This window comes from Anabrus simplex, chromosome 1 (genome assembly GCF_040414725.1).
Source record: "Anabrus simplex isolate iqAnaSimp1 chromosome 1, ASM4041472v1, whole genome shotgun sequence".
Classification (NCBI taxonomy): Eukaryota; Metazoa; Arthropoda; class Insecta; order Orthoptera; family Tettigoniidae; genus Anabrus; species Anabrus simplex.
Genome location: NC_090265.1, coordinates 886,706,232 through 886,728,894, shown reverse-complemented (window position 1 = coordinate 886,728,894; position 22,663 = coordinate 886,706,232). Strand labels below are relative to the sequence as shown.

The 22,663-nt window shown below is 37.4% G+C and overlaps 1 protein-coding gene across 2 annotated transcripts in view; it reads left to right on the top strand.

Moving 5' to 3' along the window:
- Positions 1-16,174, top strand: part of LOC136857690 (hemicentin-1) — a 509,109-nt gene extending 492,935 nt beyond the window's left edge. The window contains exons 50-52 of one of the 2 annotated variants that reach the window (XM_067136543.2): positions 11,241-11,564; positions 14,289-14,370; positions 15,719-16,174. In XM_067136543.2, the coding sequence (XP_066992644.2) occupies positions 11,241-11,564; positions 14,289-14,370; positions 15,719-15,812 (500 nt within the window). In that variant the 3' untranslated portion in view covers positions 15,813-16,174. The other variant, XM_068225274.1, reaches the window with a different exon arrangement.
- The last annotated feature ends 6,489 nt before the right edge of the window (positions 16,175-22,663 follow it).

Below are 22,663 nucleotides of genomic sequence, written 5' to 3'. Positions count from 1 at the left end.
TGGAATAGTCTGAAGAATGCTTTAGTAAACAGTGCTGTGGAGCTATGTGGTAAAACATACCCTAGTGTTAATGTATAGAAAACTTCATAGTTGAACGACCTTGTAAAGGAGGTAATACAGAAGAGAAATACAGCAAGGAGAGACAGGGATAGAGCAAAACTCAGAAGTGACTTAGTAACTGAGGACACAATAAATAAACTTGAACAAGAGTACAGAGGCAGAAAATTAGAGGTCAAAAGAATTGTTTGTGAGGAAAAAGATGCTGGGATGAATTTACACAAAAACTGGAGGAAGACTCTAAAGATAATGTGAAGATGCTATATAGCATTGTGGAAAGTAGGATCAATGACAAGGAAGATATTAGAGCTATAGAGACTGTTGATGGACAGATAGCCAGGGATGTACAAGACATCAGAAATGTCATGAAAGTATATTTTGATAATCTTTTGAATGAATCTGTAAAGTCAGATTCTGGTCAGGAATAACTGGATATGATGTACTGATTACCTGGAATGAGATAGAAAGAGTAAAGAGCACTACATCAGATGAAGAATGGTAAATCATCTGGGATGGATGAAGTAACAGCTGATATGATCAAAGCAGCAGGGCTATCTGGCATCCAATGGATTTACCAAATTCTCACTGTAGTGTGGTGTGAGAATCAGGTACTTGAAGATTGGTCCAAGGGAGTAATTATTCCAATATTTAAGAAAGCAAGCCATCAAAGATGTGAGAACTACGGAGGTGTTACACTTGCGTTGCATGGTTTAAAGATTGTATGTATGTTAGGTATTCAGCCCGAAGGCTGGTTTTATCCTCTACAGCTCCACCAGCAGCTGTCATAGATAGCCTAGGTGTCACTGAAGAGGCATACTAGGGAAGTGAGGAGTGAGGTAGTTTCCCGTTCCTTTCCTCACTGAGCCAGAAGTTGCTATTGCATATCAGTCTGCCAAGCCCACTGAAATGCATGCACCAACCGACCCTATGAGCGATATTTTCACACCATTCATAACAGGGACTGGCTGCATAAGGAATGGCATTACTGGCATCGCTCATACCTCGGTCACTTTCATATTGTCAAAGCCAAGGATGAGACTGAGACAAGTCAATGAAAGTAACAAATTTATTCTAGCCAATACCAGAAGACATAGTGCACTGTAAACACTAGATCCTGCCAGCAAAGGCATGTTTAAAGATTATGGAAAAGATTATCGTAGCTAGACTCTGAAACTTATCAGAACCTATTTAAGAGGAAGAACATCATGAGTTTAGACCTCACAGGAGCACAGCAGACCTGATCTTTGCTTTGCGGATGCTCATGGAGAAGTACGGGGGGAAAGGAAAAGACCAATTTATGGTCTTCCTAGATTTGGGAAAAGCTTATGACAGCATTCCAAGAGATATAATCTGGAGAAGCCCAGAAAAACTAGCTATACCAGAATGCCTTGTTGGCAAGATCAAACTGTTATACAATAAGTGCTACAGTTGTGTCAGAATTGGGGATGGCCATTCAGAATGGTTTGAGACAACTTGGGGAGTACAACAGGGGAGCATTCTTTCACCTCTGCTGTTTGTGACAATCGTGGATACCCTAATAAAGGCTTGAAGTAATAAATAAATGGAGAGTTAAATGCCTTGGTGTTTGCTAATGATATTGTTATTTGGTGGAAGACAGAAAAGTAGGTACAAGAACACCTCAACAAATAGGTAGGCAAGTTCAGTCATTTTAAGATGAAAGTGAGCAAAACAAAAACCCTTGTCTTGAAAATGAGTACAGGTAATACTTCTTGCCAAATACAACTTGATGGGCCATACATTACAACAGTACCTTGAGAATGTGCTTTCAAACAAAGGTGGAGCAGAATAAGAAGTACTTAATAGAGTGACCAATGGGTCTAAGTTCTATAACCTCACACGTCCCCTGATTTGGGACAAGAAGATACCCCTACAAAGAAAATTGTGTCTTATACCCATACTCACATATGGGCTAAAAACCTGCACATTGTGGACTAGAGACTTTAGTAGACTGCAGGCCTGTGAATTGAAATTTCTTGGAGTGCCATGCAGGAAACGCATCACAATCATATGAGAAATGTTGATGTCAGATCATCTTTGGGAGTGGAGCACCCTCTGGAAGAAAAACTAAAGTCTGCAAGAATTAAATGGTTTGAGCATATAAAGAGAATGCCAGACACTCAAACACCACATGAATGCATGGAACAGACAGTCAGTGGAAGAAGACCTGTTGGATGATCAAGGAAATAATGAGTGTTATGCATAAGATGAGTAAGTACTTTCCACTTGCATATTTGGAGTTTTAACCCTCTGACATACTATTTTTAATGTACTGAGCATGCGCATGTATACCATTTTTCACACGTAAGATACAGTTTTACACTACTAAAATTTATACATGTAATCCACAACATACTGAATTTTAATCATACCATTATTTGATGTGATTAAGTGCAGCACCCAGAAGAACACTTGGGAAGCTTTTAACACTCCAGGAAATGCAAAGCCACCAAATACTTTTCATACTTGTATCTCATTGCACTTTTCTTGCTGGTCTTGCTTTCAACACAGTCACGGCCTGCTTCGAAGTTATAATCCTTGTGAAATGTAGCCAGTGAACTCATACAGGGCAAGTTGGGATTTTTTCCTGTGAATAAGTGATAGGCAAAACTGTTTTTTTCAGTTGCTATCTCATCCCATAAAGAGTTGTGAACCACATGTTGATAAATGTCTAGAGGGGAGGAATCTGGAGAGATTCTCAGTTTTTTGATGGTATACTGCATGTCACGCCATCTATGGACAGAAGGCTTGAACTAGTTGCAGGAAGCTTACCTCTCAGTAGACCGCCTGCCAGACGTCTGTGTATGAATGGTCACTGCACGCGTGGCCGCCTGGCAGGCGGCAAGGTCTGCCAATGAGTTAACTCGTAGTTGCATGCACAAGAACGAGTAGGAAGTCCACTCTCTGTGCATGACGTCACCCAGTGGAGTAGGAGCAAGCAGACACTCAGTTCTGGAAGTGCTTGCTCCAGAGTAGTATGCATAAAGATCAAGTGGCAATAATTTATACTCAGAAATCAGTGAGTTATCTCTGCAGTTGACTCACAAGGAATTATAAGGGCTATGGGCTCAATAATGGAGTATTTTATGGATGTTCCAGGAAGAAAGAAGACCTATAAACCTCGCCAAGACTCTGATATACTTAATTGTAAAGAACTTTATAGGTTTTAAAAGGAAAATGTGCATTGGATGGTGCAGTATTTTCTGGACGAAAATGATGAAACAAAAGGCAGTGCTCTTAGCAATGAAGAAAAGATTAATGTGTTTTTGCACTATGTTGGTGATCCTGATTTTCAGAGTAGCATGGCTGAATGCATTGGTGTTAATCAAAGTACAGTATCCTGTACAATTTCTGAAGTTTCAATTGCAATTGATGCAAAAATTAATTACTAGATAAAGTTTCCAATGATAATCCAAGCTCTTACAGGCTGCTAAAATTCAGTGGTAGGAAAGGTATAATTTCCCTCATACTATAGGGGCTGTTGGCTGGACACAAGTCAATGCAAATGAAGAGTTTATTAGTGTGGACATTACTTGGCATGGTTCTGTGCATGATTCTGAGCCAGTGTTATGGCCTCTGCAGCTCTTTTTGTGCAGATAGGAGCATATTAGTCTGGAGCTGATGTATCTTGACCAAATATGTCTTCATCGGGCTCATGAATAGGTGGTTTATTTCTTTTTGGGGCTATTAATGACAGATGGCGCTTTACTCTCTGTATTTTGTTGTAAAGGAAAATGGAGGCTGTTTTAATTGGGACGGCATTCTTATCTTATAAAGGCTACTTCAATCATTTTAAATACGATGCCCCGAGCTCTTGCCTACTCCAGGCGATTGATTTTATTCATATATCCACAACTCAAAGTAATGTTATTCTTAATAGTCCAATAGGATTTTTTTTTAATGCTGTTTGTGCAGGGCGTCGACCCATGTGAATCTTTTACCCCTGTCCAATAGGTTAGTATTATCTGTTCGTACCCTACTGAGTATTTTATTTTGAAACAATTGTCATAAGTATTCACAGGATGTGTGTTGATTCCATATTTTTATGTTATTTTATGGCTCGAGCCTAATTCCTTTTTGTTTTGTTTTATGAGTGATTTTCTTTCCTTGAATGATAATGGGAATAATTAGTGGCATGCGTCATCCCTTATGCTATGTACGTGGTGGAGTGGATCCTGTATGTGTTTTGATACCATACTACGAATTGCATATGTGGGAGTGATATAATCGCTTGTACCTAGAAGTCTTGATTTTGAGGTTATAATTGCCTGCTGTACACACCTCATGTCAGCACAAGAGTCTGTACTGTATGGGGGATGTTTGGGCAGCCTGTGTAGGTGATTGCATTGGGATTTTGTAAAAGGCTTCTGATACCAGACTATTGAACGTTTGGTTTCCTGGTTCACTTGTAGTGGTAAGTGTAGGTGATGTGTTGTCACCGAGATATTGCTTCTCTCACGGTTTTTGAATTTTGGGTCTGTGAAAGCGTGTGTGTGATCGAGGTTTTATACAGGACATATATCACTGTTTGGATCCCCTAGATTTTATTTGAAAGATTCTTTAATTCTTATTGCTGGCAAATATTGACATTTTATTGGTTTGTTCTTAAGATTTATTTATTTATTATTTTCCTTTAATTCTTCTTTACTTTAGGAAACTATGGCAACGTGCTTATTTATCCTTGTAAGACTTCCATTTTCTCTGCGTTCTGCGCATGCTTTTTTTCTTTTTCTTTTTTTTCGGTCGTATCTTTACATCAGCTATGTGTTTTATTCTATTGTTCCTTGAGATTTCCTGGAGGAAAACAAACATCCTACAATTATATAGGTTATAACAAAAGAGAGGGTGATAACAGAGAGATGTTCTCAGCAGGTAAAACAACACTTTCTGATACTTCAGAACAAAATATGATTAGCAGAGAGAAGGTACCATTAGTTATTTTAGAATGCTTCATTCTGCATTATGTAGTAAAATATCTCAGGGACGAAGATCACAAAATTCTTGAAATTGTGAATGCAGATGAAGAGGTGGTACAAGTTGATGATGGGCAGATTCACGAGAGAGAATAACAAAGAAGGAAGACAAGGCTATAAGTACTTGCAGAATGTGTTCCCTTTAATATTAATTTAGTAATTATATGTCTGTCAGTCATCTCATTTTTAACTCTGTATTACTCTTGCACCTGGTTCAAACCGTGCTCTTAATAAATGATTGAAGCTATATTTCTTGCCAGGGCTTAAGAGTACGTCATTCTATATTTGGGTCCCGATAGTACAAGTCATACTTTGTTTTTTTTTTCCCTTAAAGTGTCCTAAAGAAAACTATTACTAAAAAATCGATTCCTGAAATATATTGATTTTTTTTAGTCATTTCAAATTCTTGACCGTTACTAATGTCACAGTCTTTAAAACTACAAACCTCTGTCCAGAAAACTAGCCATTTTTTTTTTTTTACGTATACTCTTTTTAAAGTCCTGACACAGAAGAAGATCCCTGGTAATTTCATAGTGTACACAACAACATAAATGTAGAAAGGTAGTTACACAAGGAAGGTAGCAGCTCCGATCACAAACCAAGAAAATACACAGCAAAATAGTGGAGTATGAAACAAAATTCCACCCGTTTAATCTACCACTAAAAATAAAATCTGCCAGGGTAGATTTAGTTTAAGATCTTCAAAGAAAAGTGAAACAAAAAATAAACTTGAAAAATAACGCAAATACAGATTTGAACGTTGTGTGAACACATTTAATATTTTGTCACTACATTTCTCCATGCTTTCTTTTCTCCTTTTCCTACAATAACTTCTCTTCTTTCAATTCCAACACTTGCAACTGTTTTATTAGCGCTCGTTTTCACAACTCTGCAAATGACATTTCTGCACTGGCTTTTTTTCTTTCTCCTTTCTGTTCAACCTTCTTTCCTGGGTGTGTTGTAGGTGCATTTCTGGGCCCCGGAATTGCTACAGATTCTAGGGTTGCTGGTGGGAAGACTTACAGTTGTACCTGGATCATGTGTTGGTGAAAATGCCACCCCTGCTGATTAGCCTCTTGCAATATTTTCAGAAATCACTTTTGTTGAATTTCAACAGGCTTATGATACTATCCATCGTGAATCATTACTACATATCCTTACTTAATTTGGTCTACATCAGAAACTTGTTAACCTTATTGTGGTCACTCTGAGAAACACAAAGTCTAAAGTTAGGAAGTGCTGCTTGTTTGCTTGTTGTTTTAAGGGGCCTAACATCGAAGGTCATCGGCCCAAAGTTAGGAAGTTAGGTTTCGAAATGAAATCTCTGAACCATTTGAAATTCATACTGGTCTTCAACAGGGAGATGGATTATTCCTCATTGCTGTTTAATTGTGTGCTGGGAAAAAAATATGCGTGAATGGAGTAAGGTACGTCCTCTGACTGTTAAAATTGGAAGAAATATTCGACTAAATTGTCTTGCATTTGCTGATGATCTGGAGCTATTAGCAAATAGTATAGAAAAGGCAAAATTTCAAGTAGAGGAACTAGGAAGGTTAGCAGCGAAGGTTGAGTTGAAAATATCTTTTGAGAAAACAGAAATTATGCCATCCTTTAAATAATACTCATAAAATAAAAGTTGTAAATAAATATCTTGGTGAAATTGAGACGAGCACAACAAATTACATGGCCGAGTTACAAAAAACAGTCTGTTTTAATTAATGCTGAATTTTGCCATTATAATGCTGTCATCAAACCAGAAGCAAGTATGCAAGTGAAACATTATTAATACCCAAGCAACAACAGACAAACTTCAGAAAGTGGATAGAAGAATTCTCTGGACAATTATCAATTTTAAAAAATCAGGTTGATGGCCAGTGGAGACTTTTACCCGATTCAGTAATTTACAAGGAAAGTGAATCAATTATTGACACGATGAGAAAATGGAGGATTGCATTTTTTAAACACATATACCATTTGGCAAATTTTAGACTCCCAAAACAGCTTTTTGATTTCTTTTGGAATAGTAAAACAAAAAACACTTGGTGTTTCTTTGCTTTACGTCGCACCGACACGGATAGGTCTTATGGCGACGATTGGATGGGAAAGGCCTAGGAATGGGAAGGAAGCAGCCGTGGCCTTAATTAAGGTACAGCCCCAGCATTTGCCTGGTGTGAAAATGGGAAACCACGGAAAACCATTTTCAGGGCTGCCGACAGTGGGGTTCGAACCCACTATCTCCCGATTACTGGATACTGGCCGCACTTAAGCGACTGCAGCTGTCGAGCTTGGTAACACTTGGTTTAAAGAAATACAAATGGATTTGGATGAATTGAAAATTACTACAGAGAAAATTGAAAAATAGAGAAGAGAAGAAGATTCTAAACAACAAATATATAAAACTATCACTTAAAAAAACATCAAAACGTAAGCAGTACATTACATCTGCAGAAGAACAGGTTGCAAGATTGTGTAGAAATAAAGAACTTTTTGGAAAAGAAGAAATTATCAAGTTTTAAAAAATGAACTTTTTTTTATGTACTTATTTTTTTGAAGATTTTATTGTAAAAAAAAATCTCTTTCGATAAACGCTAAGCTGAAACACTATAATTCCATAGTTAAACCAGAGGCAACCTATGCTAGTGAAACTTTATTCAAATTAAATGTAAAATCTACAACAGACAAATTACAGAAAACTGAGAGAAGAATTCTTAGAACAATTATTAATAAAAAACACCAAGTTGATGGACAGTGGAGATTGTTGCCTAACAACATTGTCTATCGTGAATGTGAATCAATAATATCTACAATGCGTAAAAGAAGAATTTCCTTTTTCTGTCACATATCAAGATTAGCAGACACCAGGATATTGAAACAACTATTCGATTACTTTTTGAAGAATAAAATCAATAATAATTGGTTCAAAGAAGTTCAGGACGATTTGGAAGAATTGGGTATAACTCGGCAACAAATCAAAGACAGAAAAGAGAAGAGGATTTTGAAGAACAAAAGCATAAGTCTCAAACTAAAAGCAGTTGAACGGAAACAATATACTATATCGGACACACAAAGGGCTTCCAGGTCGGAGAGGATGAAAAAGTTCTGGGAGAAGAAGAAGAAGAAGAAATTAACTCAAATGTATTGATTTCAGTGCTCCAATGTGGGCGTAAAATATGTAAATAATAAATAAAAAGGTTGATTTTGGTGCTCCCATGTAGGCATAAACAGTGTAAATAAATAATAATGCAATTGTAAATCATGTTGTATAGTAATTATAAAAATTTTAATTTTAGTAGAATTATTTACTGTTTAATGACTTTTGTTTGTCTAACCTTGCAGTCTGTTTATTGATAGATTTGAGTCACTTTCCATTATATCCATAATTTTAGGTGAACTGGTTTGTTTCCTGTTCTTTTCAAGTCTGTTTTTTGCTTTAAAACTGCAATTCATATTTTGAATTCTTCTAGACATTTCACCACCTGCTGTGAGTGGGGGACGCAGGTGAAGAATACACCCACGGTATCCCATGCCTGTCGTAAGAGGCCACTAAAAGCGGCCCCAAGGGCTCTCAACTTGAGAGCATAGGCTGGCGACTACAGGGTCCTTAGCTGAGTCCCGGTATTGCTTCCATTTACTTGTGCCAGACTCCTCTATTTTATTTGTTCTGTCCAACCTCCTTTATCAACTCTTGCTCTTTTCTGACCCCAATGGTATGAGAGTATTCGAAGCTTAGGGAGTCTTTAATTTTCACGCCCTTCATGGCCCTTGTCTTTCTTTGTCTAGTACTTCATTTTTTGAAGTGTCGGATCCTTTTTTTCTTTTTTCTCTCTCTCTGCCCCCTGTGGGTGGGAGATTCAGACGAAGACTACATCCATGGTATCCCCTGCCTGTCGTAAGAGGCAACTAAAATTGGCGACCAAGGGATGATGACATTAGAACCATCAGACTACTTGCGATTAGTGCCATTACGTGCGAAACACCATAGGTCGACGTTATTTGCAATTAGTACCACCTTGAGAGGAAAACCATGGGTCTACATTACATAGGAACAGTGCCGTGATTGGAGGAACACTACAGGTCTGGGCATTGCTTGTGATAAGCGTTACCTATGTGTAGTACCACCTTATGAGAAACACCATGGTTATATGTTGCCTGTGATTAGTACCACTATGTGAAAAACACCACGGGTTTGGCTGGCGCCCATGATTAGTACCACTATGTGAGGAAAACCATTGGTCTGCATTGCCTGAGTATAGTACCATTATGTGTGGAACACCACGGGAATACGGGTGCCATGATTAGCCCCACTATGTGAGGAGCACCATGGGTCTGCATTGCTTGTGAGTATTATCCTTACACCCTGGGTTTGTGTTACCTCTAAGTGGTGCCATTGTGTGTGACATTTCATGGGTCTATATTACCTGTGATTAGTACCACCATGCGAGAAACACCATGAGTCTACGTTACCTGCGGTTAGTACCACTATAGGACGAACATCATGGTTCTGCTTTACCAGCAATTAATACAATTATGAGGGGCCAGTGACTTGGTTTTTGAACCGCTTCAGATAATAAGTATCATCCCAGTAATTAAGGCATTGTGACCACTGACTGTTTTTGTTTCACGATCATTTGTTCATCATCAGATTGTCGTCAATGGATACATTTTGATGTTTTAATTTTCTTTTCATTCACCTTGTACCATTAAGTGCCAATGACCTAGCTGTTAGGTCCCTTTAAACAACAAACATCATCATCAGACACTTAACCTTCAGATAATTTGATCCCAAATTTACTTCTTGTTTCCTGGATGATCACCTACAATGTTGCTGCTTTTCTTAGATTGAACATCTGATAGGTGAGATTTTAAAAATAGGATGGATTGTGACTTCAATATATCTACAAAACCTGCCTGAAATTCAGTACCATCCTCCTCCATGGTGGCTAACACTTAAAATATTCTGTAAACCGTAACCCGCTGTTGTAACCTATCTCACTGAGCCTCAATTCCTGGAAGCTGTGTGTCAGCAAGCATCAGTTGACACTTGGAACATTGAGTAAAGACTCATGCAGCACAGTGCAGCAAGATGTTATGCACCCATTTATTAGTGGCATGTTTCCCCTCTTCCTCTAGCGAGCAGGAACTTTTGTGCATATCACCAACTGGCTGGACCAACTGAAGATAGATGTCGAGAGTAAAGGAGGGGACTGGAGAGCGAGATCTGCATGGACAGTGAACACTGGCAAGATCTCATTCAACACCACCCTTCCCAGCAAGCTGGAACGATTGCATGATGATGATGATGATGATGATGATGATGATGATGATGATGACTGGAATGAATGAATGAATGAATGAATGAATGAATGAATGAATGAATGAATGAATGAATGAATGAATGAATGAATGAATGAATGAATGAATGAATGAATGAATGAATGTAATGTGTGCATGCTATATGAATGAACAACTCTTTTGCTCTTCTTTTGCTATTTCCTTAAACTTATATGTAAATGTCACTAATTTACCAGTTATTGTAGTACAATATGATAATCTTTGTTTTTGCTTAATTTCACTCTTAGTTAATAGGTTTGTATTTACATTTGTAGTACATTTCATATTGTGTGCTAAAAGAAGTCATTACTGTCCTAATTTGTCTACTAGTACCACCACCACCACATACAGGCTCTGATCCACAGCTCTTCCAAGGATTTGAACCCAAAAATGAGGGCTGGTTGGGGGTTTATTTAGTCTTTTGAGGTCAATGCTGATCATGTGACACCAATGTCTACAGGCCTTCTGTCTGGCAGCAGTTGTCTTAACTAGCCAAGGTCCACAATGAGCTGTGGATTCCACAGGGTTTGTTATGGCCAAATATATTTCATATAATATTTTGTAGTGATTGTTAAATAAATGGATAGAGAATTATTTTTTCTTAAAAAAGAACAGAACGTACTGAAATTGCAAATTGATTGTATATTTTACAAAATATTCTGCCAATTTCATTCATTTCCTGATATTATCTTCCTAATGAATGGCTCTATTTATGTTTTTCTTATGGTCAAAGACCTAACAGAACTGGCCTAAACACCACTGGTACCTCTATCCATACACCTTTGCATGAAGTTTTGCCTGAAATGTTCTGTAGTGTGTGTATTACTTTCTGCTATTCCTTTCCTGAATTACTTGTTGCAGATTTAGATGAATGTGAATCAGGACTTTCTACTTGTTCTGATGATCAAACTTGCCTTAATGTGAAGGGGAGTTTCCGGTGTTTAGACACACCATGTCCTGATAGTTATGAGCGTGATCCAGACAGTGGGTACTGTGTCCTATATTGTGATGAGCCAGGAGCTGACTGCGACAGTGGAGCTACACTCTCCCAGACTGTAACCTATATGGTACTGGCACCAGAAAGTAGAATACAGCCATATCAAGACCTCATGCAGCTTTCTGTGAGAGGAGATGATGGAAAGCAACTACCTCACACCAGATACAGAGTCGTTGAAAATGAAATAGGTATAACAATCCATACCTTCTATATAACAGACTGACTTTGTAATTAATTAAGCTGAGAAAACCATCTGTATGAAATTTGCTCAGTATAGACAATTATAATTTTTTAAATTCAACAAATATATTAATAATTGAATACCTTTCTTCAAACAAAAGAAATTATGAACTTGTGGGTACATATACATGTCAAACCACATGCCAACAGATATGAGTACATTGAAACTACACTATACTAGAAAGATTTAATTGACCCTACTACTTAATTACTTTGCCAGTGTCAACATTCCTTACTTTCTTCATTTTCATTGCTAAGAATTTCAAAAATTCAATTTCAACAGTACATGGGCAGACATGAATCTGGCACTTGTGTAGAGCTCCTGCATGCATTCAGATCGCCTATCATTGCCTTGCACACCTTCCCACCAATGTTGCTTCCACTTCTACATCGCTTTTGTGGAGAGACAGCTCTCTATCTTCGTGCCATAGCAGACAGCCATCAACTCAACCAGTGTGTACCCTTCTCACTTTTTTTTTTTTTTTCCCTTAAGATTTCTTATATTTCATTAGTAGCCTCCCATTAGGGCCTCCCATATAAACTAAGACTGAACGCACAGTGTTTATACCCTGCACTATGGCAGTTGCCTCTGCCGAACTTATATCGCGTGCGGCCACCCTCTTATCAGCCTGTATACAATCTCATATAAAATCTTATAAAAGATGCTGGAAATGTCGTCCTTCCTGGGTTATACAGGCATTGTATCTGGTAACCACATTCTGGCTGAAATGCAAATGAGTTCTGCCACTGTAATATTTCTGATTTCATTCATTTCATTCTTTCAGTTCCTCTAATGTGAGAATTTGTTCGATACACTTTTTCTTTCAGTTTACCCCAAAAGTAAACATTCCTTTACATACCAATAGTTTATTATCTTTCAGTTTGCTAACTCTGTTGTTGTTGTTGTTGTTTCTTCTTCTTTAAGGACGTTAATAGTCTGATATCTCTCCCCATTTTCCTAATTTTGGTACAGTTCTTAATATGAAGGTACAATAATTTGCTTTTTATAATCTTTCAGGAAAACCATTTCGAGTTCGGTTTGAGAACAGTCAAGGTGTTTTATACTCATTAAAACAACTTGAAGAACAAAGGAAAAACAGACCAGCACTGATCACTCTGTCTGTAAACACTTCCGATATTGTAAGAAGGGTATCTTTTGCTGTATGAGCATGGGCTTGAATCGTGTTGAAACCACCCACGCAATTTTTCTTCTTCTCTTAACTGATGGAAGAACGGCATCAAAATGTCATCATAGTATCTGTCTGCATTTACTGTTGTCTCGAAGAAAAAGGCCCAATTATTCATCTTGCATTAACAATGCACCAAACACCAATCTTCCTATCAAAATGAGGGACTTCATAAACACCATCAGGATTTTCTGCGCACCTTGAGAGTTATGACTGTTCACACGACCTCTAAGATGAAACCAGGCCTCATCCAAAAAGAACACACGCTGTGGGTCAAATAAATCACAATTCAATGATGCAAGATGCCACTCACAATATCTCACTCTTGTGACTGGATCAGCAGGTTTTAAACAGTTCAGTTTGGTGTGTAACAGCTTTGTAGCTCTGTGTGCAGAAGAAACTGAAACCCCTACTTGTTATGCTAATTTTGTGAATGATTTATTCGGTGAAAGTTCAAGATTTGCACCAATGACATCTAGCTTTTCCTCTGTTAAAACTGTTTGTGTGTGCAGATGTTGTTTTTTATTGGGCACTGAGACAGTAGTTTCAAATTTATTTACAATTACATGAATCTGTGCTCGTGAAGCTGGCACTTCACCAGGAAATTGCTGAACAAATGCATCGCGTACTCATCAAGCCGACTCATGCTTAAAATAACTTTTACATACAAAAATCCGGTGTTGCAGTGATAACTGTCTCACCATGTTAACAGCTGAGATTCAGACTGATGCTTGCAAGGTTGAACACGTGTACGCTGCTTTCAAGGTCAAGAATTTTGTGTACCTCCATTACTGCAGCTTACGTATCACTCGGTTGTCTCAAGCAGATAAACATACTGGATGAAACATCCATAGGATGTCACTGACCTGCCAGCATATAAAGAAAATGCCTGCTTTTACATAATCATAATTGTAGCGCTGTTATGATAGTAATTTGCACACTGATATTAATTTCTGAACACCCTACATTAATCTAAAGACTGTGTTGTTGAAATAATATTGTTTTGTTGAAAATGTAGACATTTTAAAAGAGATCTGGGAAATTGTTATCCTTAACTTCATGAAAAGCACACATTCATGTTATTCCTGACTGAAAACCTATGGGTTTTTGTATCTTGCTAATATGACTGTACTCTCGCTTATACTACACTTGGTTTGTAACATATACAAACAAGCAATTGAATAAAACAAAATTTTGGGTTGAAAAATTCACTTCAATAGCAATCCAAGTTACTTTCTTGAGAATCAAAAGTAAGCTTTGAAATATTTTGAAGTTCTCTCCATTACAAATGAATTGGTTAAATTTCCTTTACATACAAATACTTTATTATCTTTCAGTTTGCTAACTCTGTTGTTGTTGTTGTTGTTGTTGTTGTTTCTTCTTCTTTAAGGAGGTTAATAGTATGATATCTCTCCCCATTTTCCTAATTTTGGTACAGTTCTTTAAATATGAAGGTACAATAATTTGCTTTTTATAATCTTTCAGGAAAACCATTTCGAGTTCGGTTTGAGAACAGTCAAGGTGTTTTATACTCATTAAAACAACTTGCACCAGACAGAATTTACAGGTAATTATTAATATTTGTTTTTTTTTTTTTTTTTAAGTTAGCCTCTGTCTTACCATAACCAAACAATAAAAGCCAGACACAAAACTGTTCACTGTAATACACTGAACATCAAACCTTAAGCGTTTTGTCCTTGAAACTCCTCCCAGCATTCACGAATCAGAATTTCACTACGTTGCCCATTTGGAATGAGAACTACATCTTGCTGCAGAGTGTAATTATGAACACCATTCTCACCCTGACAGATTGGGATAGGAACAATGATAAATCGTTGTGGGGAGAGAGAAATGGAAAGAAAAACATTGTTCCTTTGTTCCTTTCCATTACTTAAACTGACTCTTTTCTTCCTTCTGTGTGAATCCTGTAATCCTAGTCTTTTATCATCTGTACTCATTTCTTTTTCTTTCCTCTGTTTATCAGGCCTTCTTTTTACCCTATATTTCCTACATGAAGACTGAATATCTGCCTAGATGGGCCCTCAATGAGTTGCCCTTCTGATCAAGCTAGGAAGCAGATTAGGCTTGTCAGGGGCTGAGAAAAAGTAGTAGAATTAGGGATTGATGAGGAAAAGACCCCTCTATATGAAGATTGCAGTATATGAAGATATTAAAATTGTTCTCGTTCTATTGTGTTTTCATGTTTGTCCTTATCTTTTCTTTCTATTGCTCCTTTTTCCCACAATGACTTGTCATTGTGTTCATAATGTGTGTTTCTATCCAAGTTCTTATATTTCTACATATGACTTTAGAAGGGAAATTATACATACAGTAATGATGTGTGGTTGACTGAGTTCTTGACTAAAGTAAACTGAAGTAGGTATTAATATGAAACCTCTGCAAGATCACCACTATTGGTCACAGCTAAACAATTTGAAAATAGAGACTTGCACATGAAATATTGTTTTGAACATATCAGAGAAAGAAACATGTTGATTTTGAACCATGATTCATAATCATTTTCATTTCCCCTTGTCCTAGTTTCAAGTACTATTACTGTGGCTTTGTGAATCTCTGTGTGCTTAAAATTATTTTAATACTCGTACATTCCAAGAGAACAAAGTGTCTCAGAATAATTGTCATTTATTTCTAAGTACCCATCTGGTTTTTCTACATATTAATGTCTTGCAATAGTCCAATCATCCAATCATGGCAATAATTAACTTTATTTAAGAAATCTTTTCACAAATTTATGTTGTACTTATAATACCTAATTCTACTGAACATTTTATCAGAGTATGTTGTACTTAAAGAGTTCCTTTTAATTTTCATTTAGTCTTGATGTTTTATTGATATGTATGTTTAAAGTTATTTGTGTTGATATGTATGTTTAAAGTTATATCTGTATCTTTCAGAGTGGCAGTGCTAGCCCTAACGTACGATGCTAGTGAAATCAATGTTCTCTACACCACCAAGTTCATTGTTTTTGTGTATGTTCCGGAGGAGTGATAAAATAAATCCGAAAGTATTATTTCAGTTTATTTAGAATTCTCTCTGTAACTTATTAAGCCAGAACTTTTTGAAGGGAGTAACTTTTATTACTTTGATTCATGTGATTTTTGAGATTGACAGTTTCATTCTTATACACCATTTCAGAAAAATATGTAAAAAAATAAGTCTTATTATACCCATGTTATGTGAACATGTTATTTTTGTTTTCTCCCTATTACCTTATTTAGACTACGAAAGTGCCTTTTTTCCAGAATTCAAAAATGAAACCATCATAGACATACTGTATGTGCGTTTAGTTAAGAGGTAATATTAAATCTTGTTATGTCTTCCTTGTAAATATAATAAAATTTTTAATAAAATCAGTTGCCAAATAATTTCATATCCTGTACATCCTCAGTTTTCTAGTACAAATTATAACAGCCCATTGACGGTGTTTAGATAGTATGCCACAGTGTATATTGTAATATTACTGCAACCATATTGGTCACTGTTTTTAACACTACTTCATTATTTGTGATACTTGCCTCATGCTTGAACATCTTTTTCATAATATAATTATGTTAGAAATAAAATACGCACCACACACTGGGAGTCAATTGTAATTTTACTGATTCTACATTGCCTTGAACTTGAAACGTATAAATAAATATAATTAACTGAAATGTTCATAATTTGAATGCCTGAGTTCACTAAAATGGATCTCAAATTTAGTTAGAGCATAATAATTTTCCCTTCTCGTAGTGTGTTTACGCAAAGTTTTGTACTGGTGGATCTACTATAGGACTTACCTTACCTTTGAAAATGACTAAACAGGTGGGAACTACACCTAGATTTTCCAATAATTTTTCAAATAATTTAAAAGAAACTATCTATATTGACCCTGGAAAGGCAAAATATCATAAGCGACAAGATATGAATTCTACAGGAGATGATTAAACGATTAGCGAGTCCAGTACTTACAGTTTCGGCAGTTTCTGTTTTTATTCTACTACAGAAATCTCCTTCTCTTTTACAATACTTCTCAAACTGATACAACTCCTTTGGAAACCAGTCCTCTCTCTTCACACAGATTGTAATTTAAATATGGATGGAATTGTTTTCTGAAGAATGTAAAATTCATGGATTGTCCATCAAAATCTTAAAAATCCTTTACATGCTTTTTCCTTTTTGTGTTTTTCCTGGTGTACCAAATGAACTTTCTTCAATCTTGTGCTGTCTCTTTCCTACTGTTTTTTTTTCTTGGCTACTTGTTTAACATCACACTAACACACTGAAGGTTTTTGGCAATGGAGGGATGGGAAAGGGCTAGGATTGGGAAGGAAGCGGCTGTAGCCTTAATTAAGGTACAGCCCCAACATTTGCCTCGTGTGAATATGAGAAACCATGGAAAACTATCTTCAGGATTGCCGACAGTGGGATTCAAACCCACTACCTCCCGAATGCAAGCTCACAGCTGTGTGACTATAATCGCATGGTCAACTTACTTGGTTAAAATTCTCTTGACCATACTCTACAACATTTTTTTTTTTTTTTTTTTTACTTTCAACAACTTCCTTCATTACTCTTCTTGTGTTTTATTCCTTCTGTCCTCAGCCTCTTTATTCATAAAACAAGGAACAATATGTCGTGTTTCTCCTCTTTTTGTTGCAAACTTCTGTTTAGAATTTTCAGCGGCATAATTCACATCACGCACAAACTATAGGAATATGTACTGACAATGAACAGATTTGCTTAGCTACACACCATACTTGCTCAGTCAAGTCTGTTAAAAGAAGCAGCCCATTCTCTTCTCTTCCCTCCCCTCTTCTGTATTCAACTAGTATACTAGCTGTCAATCAACATGTAATATGTCTGCCAGCAGGCTTTGCCTTATGTTTCAAGTGCCAAATTGATTTGAGGCAGTTATAAAATGTGTTCTAGAGCAATAACCGACAATAGACGCAAAATGAAACCGACGCATCTCACATTCTCTCCAGAATTAACACTTATCGCGTATGATAATCTGTACGCAAATTACAAGATTCTAACTCAGGCGCTTAAGATGTAATGACTGCCAGTTACAATAACTTGGTGTTCTGTATATTACTGATAGTGGTTACGACGTCCGACTCCATGGCTAAATGGTTAGCGTGCTGGCCTTTGATCACAGGGGTCCCGGGTTGGGAATTTTAACCTTAATTGGTTAATTTCGCTGACACTGGAGCTGGGTGTATCTGTCGTCCTCATCATCATTTCATCCTCATCACGACATGCAGGTCGCCTACAGGAGTCAAATCAAAAGACTTGCATCTGGCGAGCCAAACTTGTCCTCGGACACTCCCAGCACTAAAAGCCATACGCCATTTCATTTCCATTTCAGTGGTTACGATAATTTCTTTTTTACATTGCTTTTACCCTCTAGATTCATTTGACGCTTACAATACTTTTCCAGAATCTGCAGTGGAGTCTGATTGACGTAAAAACATCATAACCTCAATTTTCACAAAAAAGTCGCTTGCGATACTTTGCCTTTCCAGGGACGATGTTATGAGGCAGGGCAGCTGGAATTGACGAGGTCACCATATGAATGGTAAAAGCAGCAGCAGCAGCAGTTGGTCTACAGTGGTTGTATAGACTCTTCAGAGAAGAGAATGTTCCAAAAGAGTGGACAAAAGGGGGTCATTATACCAATTTTCAAGAAAGGAGACAGAAAGCAATGTGAAAATTACAAAGGAGTGACACTGATACCTCATACAGCTAAGATCCTTAAAAAAATCTTGGATAAACGAATAAAAGATACAGTAGAGGGGAAATTGGCAGAACACCAGTATGGATTCAGAAGATGCAGGTCCCCATATGACCCAATATTTACCTTGCGTCAAATGATGGAAAGGTATTGGGAATATGGAAACGACATGGTAGGAACGTTTCTAGATATTGAAAAGGCATATGACAGTGTCCCAAGGAATTTGGTATGGAAAACATTGACAGAGGCATAGATTGGGAATGAAACAATGCAGATGGTAATAACATTGTATCAAAATTGCGAAAGCTGTGTTAGAACCAATGTGGGTCAAACTGAATGGTTCAGAATTGAAACGAGCTTATGACAGGGAAGTGTATTGTCTCCCTTACTCTTCATTATAGAATTCTACATAATATCAAGGAGAAGATAACAGACGAGCAAGTAACGTCTATGCTCTTTGCTGATGACATTGTAGTTTGGGGAGATAATGAAGAGGAAGTACAGACACAAGTTGATTTATGGAATGAGGAGATAAGAAATTTCGGAATGAAGATTAGTACTGCGAAAAGCAAGACTATGATCATGATGAGAGGTAACAGAAAATCCAGGGGAGTGATAAAAATAGGAAATGAACATCTTGAAGTAGTGAAAAAGTTTTAACATTTGGGCAGCGTAATGTCACAAGATGGAAATTTGGATGGAGAAATTGATTTAAGAATACAGCAGTCTGCAAGTTTCTATCAGTGTGTGAGAGACATTGTATGGAACAAAGATGTGCCAATGAAGTGCAAGAAGGTTTTATACTCGTCCTTTTATAAATCTATACTGACCTATGCTTCAGCAGCCTGAACGTTGACTAGTTGGAACCAAAGTAAGATACAAGCAGCTGAAATGAGTTTCTTGAGGAGCATACAGGGAACGAAATGAGGAAATAAGGAGAAGCGTGGGAGTGTGTAAACTTTAAGAAGAGACTGATATCGCAAAGCTAAAATGGTTTGGACGCATGATGAGAATGCCAGGAGAGAGAATACCAAAGAGAACATTCATGGATGCAGAGGCTGGAAAGAGGCCTAGGGGACGGCCTGGAATGAGATGGAGGAGCTCTGGACTGTATTGCAAATAGAGGAGTCAATAGCAATAAAGTACTAGAAGAGGAGTGGTGAATTGAGTAAGGTGGAGGGCTTTTTTACACTACCCTACCCGAAGAGAATCTCGGAAAGGGAATGGAAGGATAAGAAGAAGAGTCCACAACAATGCACATAGAAATTTAAAATCAACAAAATGGCACTCCATTGGCATTACAGAGAGAGGAATCAAAATCAATATATCTCACCACGTACACCAGAAAAATAATTAAAATGATGCACAATATGGTAAAATTATATGACACAAGTACTTACAAGATTGGTGAGGTATTCTATAGTAACTTACCACATGTGGACCCATGCACTGCAACATCAACACTTGCTTAATAAACAAGAAATTAAATAAAACTCATGAATAAAAGAAAACAAATTTTGGATGTTACATATTTCTGAAGAGCACTACCCCTTATAGGGATATTAGTGTAGTTTCTAATCGACCCCTGTTGTTTTGAGCTTCATGTTTACAGTTGGGCGCTAAGACATGGCTCGATGCGTCTGCTCTCAGCCAATTCCAATGGCAGAATGATACCGCTTCAAGTAAGCATCAGCATGAACATTTGATCCAGGGAAAATACGCGTACTCTGGAGGAAGAGTACAGGGCACAAATGAAAGGGTCGCTCACAAATAATGCTTGAGCAAGGTAATGACAGGCATAGAGGTAATCTTTATGTAAGCGGAAAGAACTGGATTCAATGTCCAAATGCATTTTGAAATGCAATAAATGTAGATATGCTGTCTAGACACATAAACTGAATACAGCAGTTTATCAGTAGAAAATTTAAGTTCTAATAAGTATGTTCATATCATCACACAATACGTAGCCAGTGGCATTCTGTCTTTGGAAATTAAGCTTTCTCTCATTACCAAAATGAACGTGTATTCTAATAATAGCAATGATCATGTGCACCTATCACCAAGTGCCAAATAGAAGGTGATCAAGGACAGAAGAAACAGAAAAATTAACCAAGTGAATGGAAAGATGTTGAGCAAAAACAGCTATGGAATAGCAGGAAGGCTTATACCAGCAAACAAGGAAAGTAGCATTATTTGACGTATCGCTTCAATGTTTTGTTTTCAATTTATTTCCTGCTTAAGTCATTCATGTATGATAAGTTAATAATGAGTAGGCTATTTTCTAAGTGTGCAATATTTCTCTCATTAGTTTTCAAATAAGAATATGCAATAAATTTCATTGTTTTGAGAAAACAGCAGTATCACTTCTATTATGGTCTAGGGTCTATGTTATATTATATAAGGCATTCCGACTCAACAAGCAACAACGGCCTTGGACTGCGTTTTCATAAAATTTGCAAAATATATGCTTCAAATGCTGGAATTTTTTCCCTGTACACAACAAAATAGTCCTGTAATAAAAGCATTTGGGAAATACAGAGAGAAATGAGCTACTGTTTGTAGTGAACCCAATGACATGAAATTATATATTCTTGTTTTGTATATAAACACAATTTTCAGAATTTCATCACCAACACATGGAATACTGAGTTGAATTCATTCACCTTTTTATATGCACCGATTTTAATAATGTTATTGGCTTTCCATCCCACAAACTACTTTTAAGGTTTCCAGAGATGCCGAGGTGTCGGAATTTTGTTCCTCATGATTTCTTTTACATGCCAGTAAATCTACCAGTACAAGGCTGACATATTTGAGCACCTTCAAATACCACCGGACTGAGTCAGGATCGAACCTGCCAAGTTGGGGTCAGAAGGCCAGCGCCTCAACAGTCAGAGTCACTCAATTCGGCATTCACTGATTTTAACACTTGGTTAAATTATATTTTCACTTGAGCAAACACATGCTGTTTATCCATGCTTTGAAACCAGACCATACATTATTAAGCATTTTTTTGTTTTGCTAGTGGCTTTAAGTCGCACCGACACAGCTAGGTCTTATGGCGACGATGGGATAGGAAAGTCCTAGGAGTTGGAAGGAAGCGGCCGTGACCTTGATTAAGGTACAGCCCCAGCATTTGCCTAGTGTGAAAATGGGAAACCACGAAAAACCACCTTCAGGGCTGCCGACAGTGGGATTCGAACCCACTATCTCCCGGATGCCAGCTCACAGCCGCGCGCCCCTAACCGCATGGCCACCTCACCCAGTATTAAACCTTTTTACACTTGACCACGTAGTTATTGCTATCTATAGGTAATACATGCTGCTTATCAGTACCTTGGAACTGGGTCATAGATTATTAAGCACTTTTTCCCTTGACAACGTAGTTGTTGCTGTCTATAGGTAACACATGCTGCTTATCAATACCTTGGAACCGGATCATAGATTATTAAGCACTTTTACCCTTGACAACGTAGTTGTTGCTGTCTATAGGTAACACATGCTGCTTATCAATACCTTGGAACCGGGTCATAGATTATTAAGCACTTTTACCCTTGACCACGTAGGTATTGTTATCCATAGATAACAGATTGTGTACTTTGGTAAGCCTGCTGTAGAAAGTTTGAAATAAAGCCTAAGATATTCAGTTAAATATAGATAGCACTTGGCTACCATGTATCAGTGATAGAACAGCAACCATATACACTGACTACTGATTCTAATGAGTAGTTGAAATGGAAATAGAATAGAACAAAACACTGGACCAGGTCCCGTCGCTCTTATATAGTATAGCTCTCTACTTCTCCACTTCAACTCCTCATGCCATATTCTGCTTGGGCTGTGGCTGTCCAATCAGGAGAAAGAGATTTGCTGCATTTAATCTTCAGTGTAGTCATCCCACAAGCTACACTCTGGTAAGACCCCAACTAGAGTATGGTTCCAGTGTATGGGACCCTCACCAGGATTACCTGATTCAAGAACTGGAAAAAATCTAAAGAAAAGCAGCCCGATTTGTTCTGGGTGATTTCTGACAAAAGAGTAGCGTTACAAAAATGTTGCAAAATTTGGGCTGGGAAGAATTGGGAGAAAGAAGACGAGCTGCTCGACTAAGTAGTATGTGGAA